Source organism: Pinus tabuliformis, chromosome Q, assembly GCF_031772625.1.
Source record: "Pinus tabuliformis cultivar Carrire ecotype Pingquan chromosome Q, CPIR1, whole genome shotgun sequence".
Lineage (NCBI taxonomy): Eukaryota > Viridiplantae > Streptophyta > Pinopsida > Pinales > Pinaceae > Pinus > Pinus tabuliformis.
The window spans coordinates 173,495,197-173,508,399 of record NC_142296.1 but is presented as its reverse complement, the minus strand read 5'-3'; the positions used below and the strand labels follow the sequence as shown (position 1 = coordinate 173,508,399).

The 13,203-nt window shown below is 43.9% G+C and overlaps 1 protein-coding gene across 1 annotated transcript in view; it reads right to left on the bottom strand.

Moving 5' to 3' along the window:
• Positions 1-13,203, bottom strand: part of EMB2771 (E3 ubiquitin ligase) — a 497,708-nt gene that overhangs the window by 113,371 nt on the left and 371,134 nt on the right. Inside the window, exons 21-26 of the mRNA XM_089384149.1 lie at positions 1,680-1,773; positions 1,438-1,523; positions 1,224-1,271; positions 979-1,056; positions 713-834; positions 451-614 (exon numbers count right to left, since the gene is read on the bottom strand). Coding sequence (XP_089240275.1) covers positions 451-614; positions 713-834; positions 979-1,056; positions 1,224-1,271; positions 1,438-1,523; positions 1,680-1,773 — 592 coding nt within the window. The remainder of the gene's footprint in view (positions 1-450; positions 615-712; positions 835-978; positions 1,057-1,223; positions 1,272-1,437; positions 1,524-1,679; positions 1,774-13,203) is intronic.

The window sequence follows — 13,203 nt, the reverse complement described above, 5'->3', positions numbered from 1 at the left end:
TAAAAAGATGCTTTCAGGACCCTTACATATTTTGTCGATGCTGATGTTTTCAACACTGATAATTTGTGCCTAATTATGTTTTAAGTTAGGCCCATTACAAATGGGATATAGATGAGGAATTTTTCATATTTTGTTTCTAATGGTTTGTAATCATGGTTTGGAATCTTAAAAATAATTTTTTTATTAAAATTAAAAATTTTATGTATCTTTTTGAAAACCAAATCATTGAGTCTGAGTTAATCCAAGTCCAAGTGGAAACCCGAGTTGATAGGTGGCCAACTCAACATCCAAGCCCAAGTCTTAAAGCTATGTTTGTAATCACCTCCATAGGCTAGAGAAGGAAGCTATGACAATCTAATTGGCTAAATGGAAATATTACACAGTACCAGTTTAATTTGCCAATCCTGTTGAGTGTTAAAGTTATTTCTTTAAAGAAATGGAGAGTTTTACCTATTGAAAAGCAAGCTCCACAAACAATATTAGCAAATGATTGAACAAGTGCTTCCATATCTATATTCTCTGATATGTCATCTGAATTATCCACCATAATTCTAACACCTTCCTTGATGATATCAGGAATCTGACCTTGTATCCAAGTCTCACCTGGATTGATTCTGCAAATTTACAGTTTTTAGGAGGCATCACTCCAAAGTATTTACAGTAAATCTACATCAGCATATGCAAAAGAAATATAGCAAAACCTTTACAATACCTTTCCCACAAAATCATGTTGCGAGCGATAACACGCAACAAAATGAAATCAGGCCTCACAAACTGCAGACTATAATGAGTATCTGGAATGGAAAGCCTTGATGCCACTACTTCGCATTCTGTCTGAAATACAAGGTTAATGAACTTATGTGTAATGTGAATTTCACGAGGAAAATACAATTTTTTCACTCATTTCTATGAACCAAACGAAGACAGACTATATTAACCAAGGAAATCCTTTAGAAAGATATTGTAGGTGAATCCTACCTTCAAGTACATTAGAGCTAGAGCAACTGTTGCAGCAGGTGCAGTCACATCAATATTCACCATCAATCCATCCATTACCTAAGACAATTAGTGTGCACCATCTTTAGCAATCAACATGCATAATAACCTCTCATGTAGGCTATTTGGATCTGTCCAGCTTTCTGACATTATAACCCATTTGCATTTGACAGATTTTCCCGGATGGAAATTATAAAAAAGTAAACACAACACAGAAATTAACATACCTGATTACCACTAGCTGGATCCAATACATACTCCATCGCATATGATTCCTGAAAAATGTCAATTTCAGAATTTTATTTGATTAAACTGACTGAAAAGGTATCCTGAGTTCATGCTCTAATGGTGAATAGCATCAAATTTGTTAGTAATTTTATGTTCTTTTTTCTCCACAGTAAAACAATGTCCCAAACTGACCAATCCTTGTTGTAAACGTACATTTTGTGGTTCACTGCAACCTGACATGTACTGAAATAGACGATCAACCATAGGTTCTGCAAATCCAGATGCATCATTCCCTCGTCCTGCGCAATATCCACATCCAAAGATTTTAAAATCAGCAGTCCCCATAAAAGCAGACAATGGAAGAAATATAGTAAACTTAACCAAGCAAACCATGGAAGAAAATAAAGGTTGAAGTAAATATTAAAACCATGTACATGAGTCATGACAGTTGTTACCCAATGTTACTAAGCCAAAGGCAAATCCTGCAGCAATAGCATAGCGCTCCCTTTCAAGAACATTACCACCACCACTTCTACGACCAATTTCATCCTTCAGAAGCAAACCAGAATGATGTTGCAATATGTTAAAAGACATAATAAAAGATAATGAAGATCTGCTGATCAAATTCGCATTTGTCCAGTACTAAGATATTCAATGGTAATCCGATGGTGACATTCAAGTTACATCATACATAAGTAGTATACAACCAAGCTTTTAGTTCACAAGAACCTACAACAAGCAGTTTCAATTGTTGAAATCTAATTCTGAAATGCCACATTTAACATGCTAAGCATGTTGCAATATACTGTATTATACCTACACAAAAGAAAATGACATTTTTCTTGTAGATGGTATTATATTCTGAAACTAAACACCAAAACTCAAAATCAGTAGGATCGACCATCCTGTTGTATTCATACTCAATTTGGTTTTGCACATTCCCTCAATTTATTATCAGAAACATATGCAGGAAAAATCATTCATATCAAAGAACTGTAACACTGAGGATATTACTTCAGAGGCATAACCATGACATTCTACTTCTTCGGGAAACTATAATAAGAGACGAGGTGTGAAAGCCATGTATTTCTAATAAGTTATAAATTTCTATGATGACGGGTGGGATGGAAGTTTTTCACAGGTCCTAAGGTATGACAGCTTAGAGAGATTTGGAGACATTCAGCACCAGGTCACATGGTTAACTTTGTAGAAACACTAGCTGACCCTCACAGAGATGAGGAACCTCTTGACTAAACAAAGGACCCTACGTAATCTTATCAGTCCAAGTGAACTTTTCCTTCACGCGAAGCTAGTGAATTGGTGGAAGTTGAAGGGGAATGGAGAGAAGGGATATGTTATGAAGGAAATCCTGAAGCAAGGAAGCCCAATCTCCTATCGTTTTCCAAAGGAACAAACTCCCTCCCCAAGCGCAAACCATAGATTCTTGATTGCAAGCAGAGAGATCCCCCTCCCAGTCATGTGCAAGAGGAAGGAAGGAATGCCCCTCTGCAGCAGGAAAATGAATCTTGAGAAGAAGTGTCACTCTTGCTGACAAGAAATCAAACATCCTTATCCAAACTCATTAAATCAAGCATCAGAAGGATATGGCCCAAGAAGTAAGAAGAATCATGCATTCTCAAGGGAAAGCTCTAGGCATTCCCTTGCATATTTAGGAGATAAGAAATCATATCAATGTTGATTTGCGGTAGCATCGGATGTGCTCTAGCCACGAAATTTTGGTGGAGAGGTTGGGGCACATGAAATCTCCAATACCCAGAAAGGGTTTGAGCAGATTCTAAACAGTTAAGGAGATATTAAAATAATTAATATTTTTAATGGAGTCCCTAAGTCTAAACTTAGGGAAATTAAACTATTAATGTGGATTAATATAAAACTATGTTAGAATGGTCCAAAAGACATGGATCAAGCCAGATCTAATCTTAGCCGTCGATTAGGAACTTAATCTCGGCCATTGATATGTCAACGAGAAAAGTATAAGAGGAAGCTTGAGGGTCACTTGGAGAGTACACCAGATGATCAGTCATTCTATTCTCTAGAGCGGGATTTGCTAAGAGACATAGAATTAGTGATCGGAGTTGCAACTGAGGGGCATTGAGTACAGAGAGACAGAGAGGCAGAGATAGTGTCGGGAGAGCAGCGCAGGAGCTAGAGAGAGTGACGCAGTAGTGACCAGGGCTCACGCAGGGCCACGCAGAGGCATCCAAGAGTTGCGCAGTGCTTTAGAGAGGCCAGCATTGCTGACGCAAAGGGCCAAAAGGCTGACGCATGGCCTCCTGAGGTTGACGCAGACCCATTCAGGGTGACGCAGGGCCAGCGATGGGTAGAGAGAGGCCGACATAGTCCAGAAAGGCAAACGCTGGGGTTTCTGGGGCAGATTGGAGCTGAGGAGCTGTCGGAAGGTTTATCCGGGATTTCAGCTGAGACATTTGTCTCAGACTGAGAGGTACTAATGCCAAGGAAATGCTCTATTGGGTAAGCTGGATTTGGCACCTAGATTGTACTCTGAAATTGCTTAATAAGAAAAGCCTCAGATAGTTCCACCGGTTTTCCCGCATTGGGTTTTTTCGAGGACATTGGCCCAAAAATAATGGTGTCATTTGGTGTGATTGTTTTTGTTTCCTTCAGTTGATGATGTTATGCTCTTAACCTGCAAAGCAATACCCAAACATAGAATTTGCGAAGAAAAGATACCGAGAACACAGAATATGTGAAGAAAATATACCCTGAGCACAGAATAGCAATGATTTTATTATTCAGAGAGAAATGTTCACAGGCCTCTTCGAGGGGGCAACCTCCAATAGAGCAGAGCTCGATTACAAAACAAGACACAATGCTCCTCGCAGGGAGTCTCTATCCTTTATATATGACTCATACATGCAATACCACGATCCAATATCGTGGGTTTTATTAATACCATCTATCTAATACTACTGCCCATTTACCATCTATCTAATACCACCGCCCATTTGCAACTAACTGTGGTCCCATCATTAATTGCGGGTTAACCACTTACAAATATTAATATGGGCTTTATTGACTCTTGACTATGACGTGATCCCATGACATAAATAAGGGGGTTAGGGTGGGACCCTAACATGACCTCCCCCTTAAGACTAGCCTTGTCCTCAAGGCTGAAGCTGCGGAAACTGCTGAAGAATAATGGCTGGTTCCCAAGTTGCATCTTCCGGCGAGGTGTCTTTCCATTTGACGAGGACCTCCTTAATCATGCGGCCGCGCAGGTGCTTGTCTCGTGTGTCTAGAACCTGTTCAGGTTGAAGCCAGATTGACCCTTCTTCGTCCAATTCAGGTAGACTGGTTTGAACTCGGCAATTGTTCCCAATCACTTTCTTGAGGCACGATACATGGAAAACTGGGTGGATTTTCGCTGTAGGTGGCAAAGCCAACTTGTAAGCCACTTCTCCAATGCGTTGAAGTACTTGATATGGTCCGTAGAATTTTGGAGAGAGCTTTTGACAGCCCTTGTCTTTGAGTGATGTTTGCTTATATGGTTGCAACCTCAAAAAGACTTGATCCCCTTCTTGAAATTGGCGCTCTGAGCGATGTTGGTCGGCCTGTTGCTTCAGACGGTTCTGAGCTTGATGAAGATTCTCGCGCAGGTGGGCAAGCATGGTTGCACGGTGTTGTAGGAGTTGATCCACGGCTTGTACTTTGGAGCACCATGTGAGATAAGAAGTAGGGGAAGGCGGAAGTTGTCCATAGACGGCTTCATAGGGAGTCATTTTGGTGGTGGCATGATAGTTGGTGTTATACCACCATTCCGCCAGAGGTAACCGCTGTACCCAAAGGTGTTGTTTTTCTAAAGTGAAACACCTAAGGTAGGTTTCTAGACATTTGTTGACGGCTTCGGTTTGACCATCTGTTTGCGGATGATATGAAGTACTGAGTTTGAGTTGAGTGCCTTGTATTCTGAAGAGCTCCTGTCAAAAATTACTGGTGAAGATTGGGTCGCGGTCGGACACAATAGAAGTGGGCATGCCATGCAATTTGAAGATCTGATCCATGAAAGTTTGAGCAACCAAAGTGGGTGTGAATGGTTGGGGTAGGGCGCAGAAATGAGCATACTTCGACAGTCGGTCCACAACCACCATGATGACTGATTTGTTCCCAGACTTTGGAAGACCTGTAATGAAATCCATGGAGACCTCCGTCCAAATTGACGCCGGAATGGTCAATGGTTGTAATGTGCCTGGTGTGTTGACGGTTTCCCCTTTGTGGCGTTGACAGACGTCACATTCTGCTACGAAAGTAAGGATGTCCTGTTTCATGCCGGCCCAAAAAAATGATCTTCTGGTGCAAGCATATGTCTTCTGAAAGCCCGAATGTCCTGCAATGGGAGATGAGTGCAATTCTGCCAAAATGCGACTTTTGAGGGTGGATGTTGGTGATATTACGACTCTGTCCTTGTAGCGAAGAATATCATTCTGCCATGAGTAGCCCTTGCTGGAATTAGGATCTGCCTGCAATTGAGAAATGAGTTGGGAGAGCCCGGGATGTGAAAACCATTCCCTGCGAGCCTCTTCAATCCAGTCTGGAATGGGGAGGGATATTGCGAGCAGAGTACTTTCCTCCTCAAATTGGCGCGACAATGCATCTGCTACCCTGTTGTCTTTCCCTTTCTTGTAAATGATCTCATAATCATATCCCAGCATTTTGGCTAACCATTTATTTTGTTGTGGGGAAGATAGGCGTTGCTCCAAAAAATATTTAAGACTGTGATGATCTGTGCGGATTTGGAAACGTCGCCCCAACAAGTAGGGTCGCCAGGTCTCGACTGCATGTAAGATGGCCATCATTTCCTTCTCATAGGTAGATTGGCCCAAGTTCTTCCCACTTAGTCGTTGGCTGGTGAAGGCCAATGGTCGCCCTTCCTGCATTAAGACTGCTCCAATACCTGTTCCCGAAGCATCAGATTCAATGACAAATGATTTGGTGAAGTCCGGTAGTGCTAAGACCGGAGTGGAACACATGGCGGTTTTGAGAGCGGTAAATGACTGTTGTGCTTCTTCGTTCCAGAAGAAGGAATTTTTCTTTAGCAGTTGCGTTAGGGGCTTCGCTATGCGGCCATAGTTGCGGACAAATTTTCGATAATAGCCTGTGAGACCCAAAAATCCTCTCAAGCTTTTCAAGGTCTTAGGTTGAGGCCAGTCTTGCATTGCCTGGATCTTTTTTGGGTCCACCTTGACACCTTCACGCCCCACAATGTGGCCTAAATACTCAACTTCTTCCATGCCAAACGCACACTTAGACATCTTGACAAATAATTTATGCGTGCGGAGCAGTTGCAAGAGGAGATCTACATGCTGAAGATGTGCCGCCCAAGTGCCACTATAGATGAGGATGTCATCGAAGAAGACCAGGACAAATTTTCTGAGATATGGTTTGAGGAGGTGATTCATAAGGCTCTGAAAAGTAGAGGGGGCATTACAGAGACCAAATGGCATGACCAGGAACTCATAATGGCCTTCATGAGTTCTGAAAGCTGTCTTGGGAATGTCGACTTCCTTCATGCGAATTTGGTGGTAGCCTGAGCGAAGATCCAACTTAGTGAAGAATTGAGCCCCATTGAGTTCGTCCAGCAAATCGTCAACCACTGGGATGGGAAATTTATCTTTGACTGTTAACTTATTGAGGGCCCTGAAGTCTGGACACATCCGCCACTCCCCATCTTTCTTGAGGACCATGACGACTGGAGATGAATAAGGGCTAATGCTGGGACGAATGACACCTGCTTCCAACAATTCCTTGATGATTTTTTCTATTTCATTCTTTTGGGTGAACGGATATCTGTATGGCCGCACATTTGGGGGTTGGGCCCCTGGAACCAATGTGATGCTATGATCATGTTCCCCTCGCGAGGGTGGAAGTTCATGAGGTTTGTCAAAGACCGTCCGATGTTTATTTAAAATCTGTTGCATCTCAGGATGAATTGGCGGAGACATGGTGTCTACTACCTGGATGGCATTAAATTGAGCTGCCACTCCATGATGGCCCTTTTTTAACAATTTTTCCATCCTATGCGAGCTTATGATAGAGGGGGCTCCCGCCTGTAGTCCACGGAGGGTATGTGTGGAGTTGTTCTGCTTAAAACTCATATATAACTCCTGGAAATCCATTGTGATTGGCCCAAGAGTGCGGAGCCATTCCGCACCGAGGACAATGTCGCAACCCCCCATGTGTATTGCAAACATGTGGGTTTTCAATTGATAATCCCCCATTTGAATTTTGACATTTTCACAGCGACCTTCACATTTTATTGTGCCCCCATCTGAAATCTGGACTTGGAAGTTAGAAACTGCCCGGACAAAACAATGTGTTGCTTCAGCGATCTTTTGGTGGATGAAATTATGGGTACTTCCACTATCAATCAAGACTACTATTGGGCGATGTTTAAGAAAACCCCTGATTTTGAGAGTTTGAGGGGAAGAAATTCCTGCCAATGCATGTAGCGAAATAATTGGTTCATCAGATACCATCTCCTGTTGGTTATCTTCTTCGATCGCCTCTGGTTCCTCAAGTGGTGGATCTTCCTCGGTGGAGCTGTAGTCAGTGGCATCTATTTGAAAAAACTTGTGCTCTTTGCATTTATGACCCGGGGAATATTTTTCATCACAGTAGTAACATAGTCCTTGCTTCCTTCTTTCGGCCATTTCCGCAGGTGACACCTTTTGAATCTTAAGTGTTTGAGTCATATTGGGAGCCTGTGAGGAACGACCTTTAGCGGGGAAGTTGGGGCGGCTGGATTGGGCTGTTAATGCACGTTCCACCTTACGGGCTACCTGGCAAGCCTCGGTCCATGTGGGAGGGTGGTGGAGTAGAACCTGAGCTTTGATGGCTTCTTTAAGACCGCTGATAAAGCATTCCATGTAGAACTCATCTGTGAGACCCTTAGTGCGAAAGGCTAAAGCTTCAAAAGCAATCATATATTCCTCCACTGTACCCGTCTGTCGAAGCTTAGTGAGACGCCCCAAAAAAGAGTCTTCCTGTTCAAAGCGACTGCGAAGAGTTTTGGCAAATTGGGCCCAATTTTGAAAATGTCCATTGCAACGTTGATGCCATTCCTTCCATTGCCATCTTTCATTGTCCAAGTACATGGTGCCCACCATAAGCTTAGTCCCCTCATCTGTGATATGATTCAATTGGAAATACTGCTCCATTTGTGCTAGCCATGCTGACGTGTGAGAACCGTCAAATTTCTGCATATCCAACTTAGGAGGACGCTGACTGGGTGGTGGACAGGAGTGCCAAACGTGAGGAGAGTGGCTAGACTCACCCTCATGGTTGTCATGGCCATTATACTCCTCGTGGGCTGGCTCCTTGCCTTTTGGGAGTGCCTGCTGTATCTGGTTACTCATTCCTTTAAGCTCAAGTTGTATGAAGTTACTCATTCCTTGAAGCTCATGTTCGATCTTGTTCATCGCAGTTTGGAGGGACTGCATATGGTTTTCAATTTTGTCGATCCTTTCATTGGCCATCGCTTGGGCACGAGTTTCTACCATACACCAACCTGATGAAAAATTGGGACCGCCGAAAAATTTTTACTAAGAAATTGAATGGTACCACCTTGCTCAGCTCGTCGTCCTGATACTGATGGGCTAGGTCACCAATAAGCGTCCCGGAAGATCTCAGACTTTTTTTTTTTTTTTTGGAAAACTCCTATCGGAGTTTTACTCCTTCCTGATCAACACTGCAGTCGACAAATCCTCAAAATGCTAAGTTGCACGAAACGGGGAAACGGGGAAGCGAAACGAAATGCGACCTCCCCAAATTTTGGAAACGGGAAAACGCGAATATATATAATAATATATATATATACCAGCTACTGAAACAATTGCCAATCTCCAAGAGAAACTCCTTGCTGAATAGTGTGATGAGAGAATGAGAGGCACTTCTCTTTTATAACTTTAGAAATGGTTTCTAGAACAACTTAGAAACCCTAAAAAAATTTACAAACTAATTAGAAAAAAAAAAAATTTAAAAAACAAGTGATTTTTTGGAGGAAACGGGGCCCGTACGGCCTGGAAACGCGTTTCCGGCCGTACGGGCACGTTTCCATTTCGGGAAACGTGCCCATACGGCCGGAAACGCGTTTCCAGGCCGTACGGTACGCGGAAACGCATTTCCGTTTCGTTTCCGTACGGAAACGGACCCTCCCCCTACGTTTCCTGCAACTTAGTCAAAATGTCAATGCCACAAAAAGTCGTGCGAAAATTATATCCAGGTACAGGAACCCTTCACAACTACTCCGATCTGGTGGATCTGAGAGATCTAAATCGTGGAACAACTGCTGCTGCTGATCTGGAATATCCGATCTAGTGGATCTGAGAGATCTGAAAGGCGGAACAACTGCTGCTGCTGATCTGGAATAGGTGATGTGTGATCCCCCGATAGAAAGGGAACTATGGTCTTGGGGAGTGTCAGGTGCTACAGATCGCAATATACATAAGGGTCTAACAGTAGTACTCGGCCCAATGTTTCAGGGCTCTAACTAAGGAGGATCGACCGTACCCTTAGCCGTACAACCCGACTACCCTATCGTACGGGCGAGTAATCTCTCCGAGTGCTGTTCTCGGTGTACAGTAGCCACAAGACGGCCGAAGGTTTATCTATGGCGAGGTTTCAAGGGAGCTAGGGGGCTTCCTATATACCCAGAGGGTACGTGGAAGACAGTCCGTGCGCGGTTCTGTCTAATGCGCTACTACTCGAAGGGGTACCCACAGGGGTTACAAGGGAGTCCAACAGACGTGACCACCTCTTGTATTTCCTGCGTGCATGCCTCTTCAAAACCGCAGGTTTATGCGCTTAATGACAGATCCCGTGGTTTAAAGACGCCGGAACACGTCTCTAGCCTAAAAAAATTTTGCTAAAATTTGGAGATCCCACCGAGCCCTGGAAAGTGCTCTGATACCACTTGTTATGCTCTTAACCTGCAAAGCAATACCCAAACATAGAATTTGCGAAGAAAAGATACCGAGAACACAGAATATGCGAAGAAAATATACCCAGAGCACAAAATAGCAATGATTTTATTATTCAGAGAGAAATGTTCACAGGCCTCTTCGAGGGGGCAACCTCCAATAGAGCAGAGCTCGATTACAAAACAAGACACAATGCTCCTCGCAGGGAGTCTCTATCCTTTATATATGACTCATACATGCAATACCACGAGCCAATATCGTGGGTTTTATTAATACCATCTATCTAATACTACCGCCCATTTGCAACCAACCGTGGTCCCGTCATTAATTGCGGGTTAACCACTTACAAATATTAATATGGGCTTTATTGACTCTTGACTATGACGTGATCCCATGACATAAATAAGGTGGTTAGGGTGGGACCCTAACAGATGATCTGTAATATGTTGAGCATGCACTAGTGTTTATTTTCAGTATTTACATTGTAAATAACTTGTTAAGTAACAGAACAAGTAGGTAGGAATAAATCAATAAAGTGCATGGAGGGTTTCTAACTGGTAGACTTAGAAACTTCAACATGGTATCAGAGTGTGGCTGCAGATCACAGGAGAACTGAGGACATCGGCCGAACGGAGCAATAGCAGTAGAAAATAGTTGCCCCGAGTGACAAAATTTGTTTCTAGCAGAGCAGCAACAAGGGAAGGGTGACACAGTGCCTGTGTCATCAAGGGTGAGCTAGGACGAGGCAGCGCAGAGGCTAAGGGAGGCCAAGGGAGACTCACGTAGGGCCACGCAAAAGCTAGGAGGGCTGACGCAGTTGGCTGAGGAGGCCGAGTTGCTGGTGTTGGGATTGCGCAGAGCCTAGGAGCTCTCACCTTCAGGTTGTTGGGGTTTAGAAAGTTGTGGGAACATTGCAGAGTGGAGCTAGTGAGATACTTTAGTCAGAATAGTACCTGACATAGCAAGGCCAAGAGGAGGGAGTTGCTACCGAGGGTTTCTAGCCGAGAAATCTAGATCAGTGGTGCGGATGCACAAACGATTAGAGTGGGGGGCATCTCGACATCAGCAGAAGGATTTCAAAGAGGGAAATCAAGACTCAGAGGGAGTCACATTGAGAACTTCCAAGAGGGAAGTAGAAGAGCATCATAGCACTACATGGAGTAAGAGACCAAAACAGGTTGGATGGAGCGTCAAACTTCGTAGTCTGGAAGGCCAGAATCTTATCTGTACTTGACAGAAATTGTGTCAAGCACTTTGCCTTGAAGACGATAACTATCCCAGTCGACCTAGCTGAGAATGACAAGTACAAGGAGGCAATGGCGAGGGCCAAGAGCATCATCCTTGACAGAGTCAAGGACCATATAGTACCACACATTGCTGAGAAGGAAATGGCAAATGAGATGTGGGAGACCCTAAAGAAATTGTACCAGCATACTTCTGTGCAGAGAAGAATGTTACTAGAAAATTAGTTGAGCTCATATCAGATGAAGAAGAGAGAACCAATTGACACCTTCCTCAGAGGACTGAATGGGATCCGAGATCAATTGACTGTTATAGAAGCCACATCGGATCAGGAAATGATGGTGAGGACAACCCTGAATGTAGTCTCAGAAGACTAGGAAGTATTTTTCCAGAGTCTACTGGGTAGAGGGACACTCCCACCTTGGGATGAGATGTGGACGGCTCTCCTCCAAGAAGAGATCAGACGGCAGTCAAAGGCGGGAAGCAGCAGTAAGGGGATTAGAGTCAAAAAGTAAGAGGAGAAAGATGTTGCTCTAGCATCTGAGGGAAAGCAAGAAAAGCAGAAGAAGAAGGATCTCTCCAAGATCAAGTTCTTCCACTATGGGGAGCTGGGTCATTATGCGACCCAGTGTCCAAGGAAGAAGAGTAAGGGAGAGTCTTCCGAGACTAAGGCAGCGCCAGCAAGGGCAGAGGATTGTGACATGAGTGCACACGCACCACTTGAGCAGAAGTGGGGAGACATCGAGCTGTAGTCAAGCGAACTACAGGCGATGAGGGGCAGAATCCTTAAGGTACGCAGTCTCTTGGATTAGACCTTGCAACAGGAGCCCCGAAGAGGAGTAGCAGGACTGGCTGATGTGGGTAGAGACGGATGCGGATGAAGCGACAGAGAGAGCTACAGTGTAGGAGTCTTGAGATAGTGCGAGGCTAGCAGGATGCAGCAATGCGAGAGGCATGGGAGTGTTGTACCAGTGCAGGATGGCAGAGAGAGGGATGCAATAGTATGAGATGCAGGGAGTTGTTGCAGCAGCACAGAGGTCAGAGAGGGAGCACTTGTCAGCGGCAGAGGGAGCTTCAGCATCAAGAGGGTCTCTAGCCCAACAGAGAGGTCAGAGTTGGGAGATCAGTTACTTACTTCTCAGTAACTCAGTTGCAGTGCAGCCATGGGTCGCACGATGCAGCATGATGAGAGGAGTTGCAGTGCGGATGCAATGTTGGGAGAAACGACCAACAACAACACGGATGTAGAGGGAATTGTTGTACAGATGCAGCAATGGCAGTGGCAGAACCATGGGTAGCAATACAGGATACAGCAGTGTAGACGATGGTGGGCAGCAGGCCTAACATCAGCACAGGGACCGATCTCGAATGATCAGAGTAATACTCAGTGAGGAGTATTGCTAAAGCACAGTCCTCGCTAAGAGGGAGTGTTGATTTGTGGTAACATCAGATGTGCTCTAGCCACAAAATTTCGTGGAAGGGTTGGGGCACATGAGATCTGCAATACCCAGAAAGGGTTTGGGTAGAGTCTTAACAGTTCAAGAGATATTAAAATAATTAATATTTTTAATGGAGTCCCTAAATCTAAACTTAGGGAAATTAAAAAATTAATGTGGATTAATATAAAACTGTGTTAGAATGGTCCAAAAGACATGGATCAAGCCAGATCTAATCTTAGCCGTCGATTAGGGACTTAATCTTGGTTGTTGATATGTCAATAAGAAAAGTATAAGAGGAGGCTTGAGGGACACCTGGAGAGTACACCAGATGATCAATCATT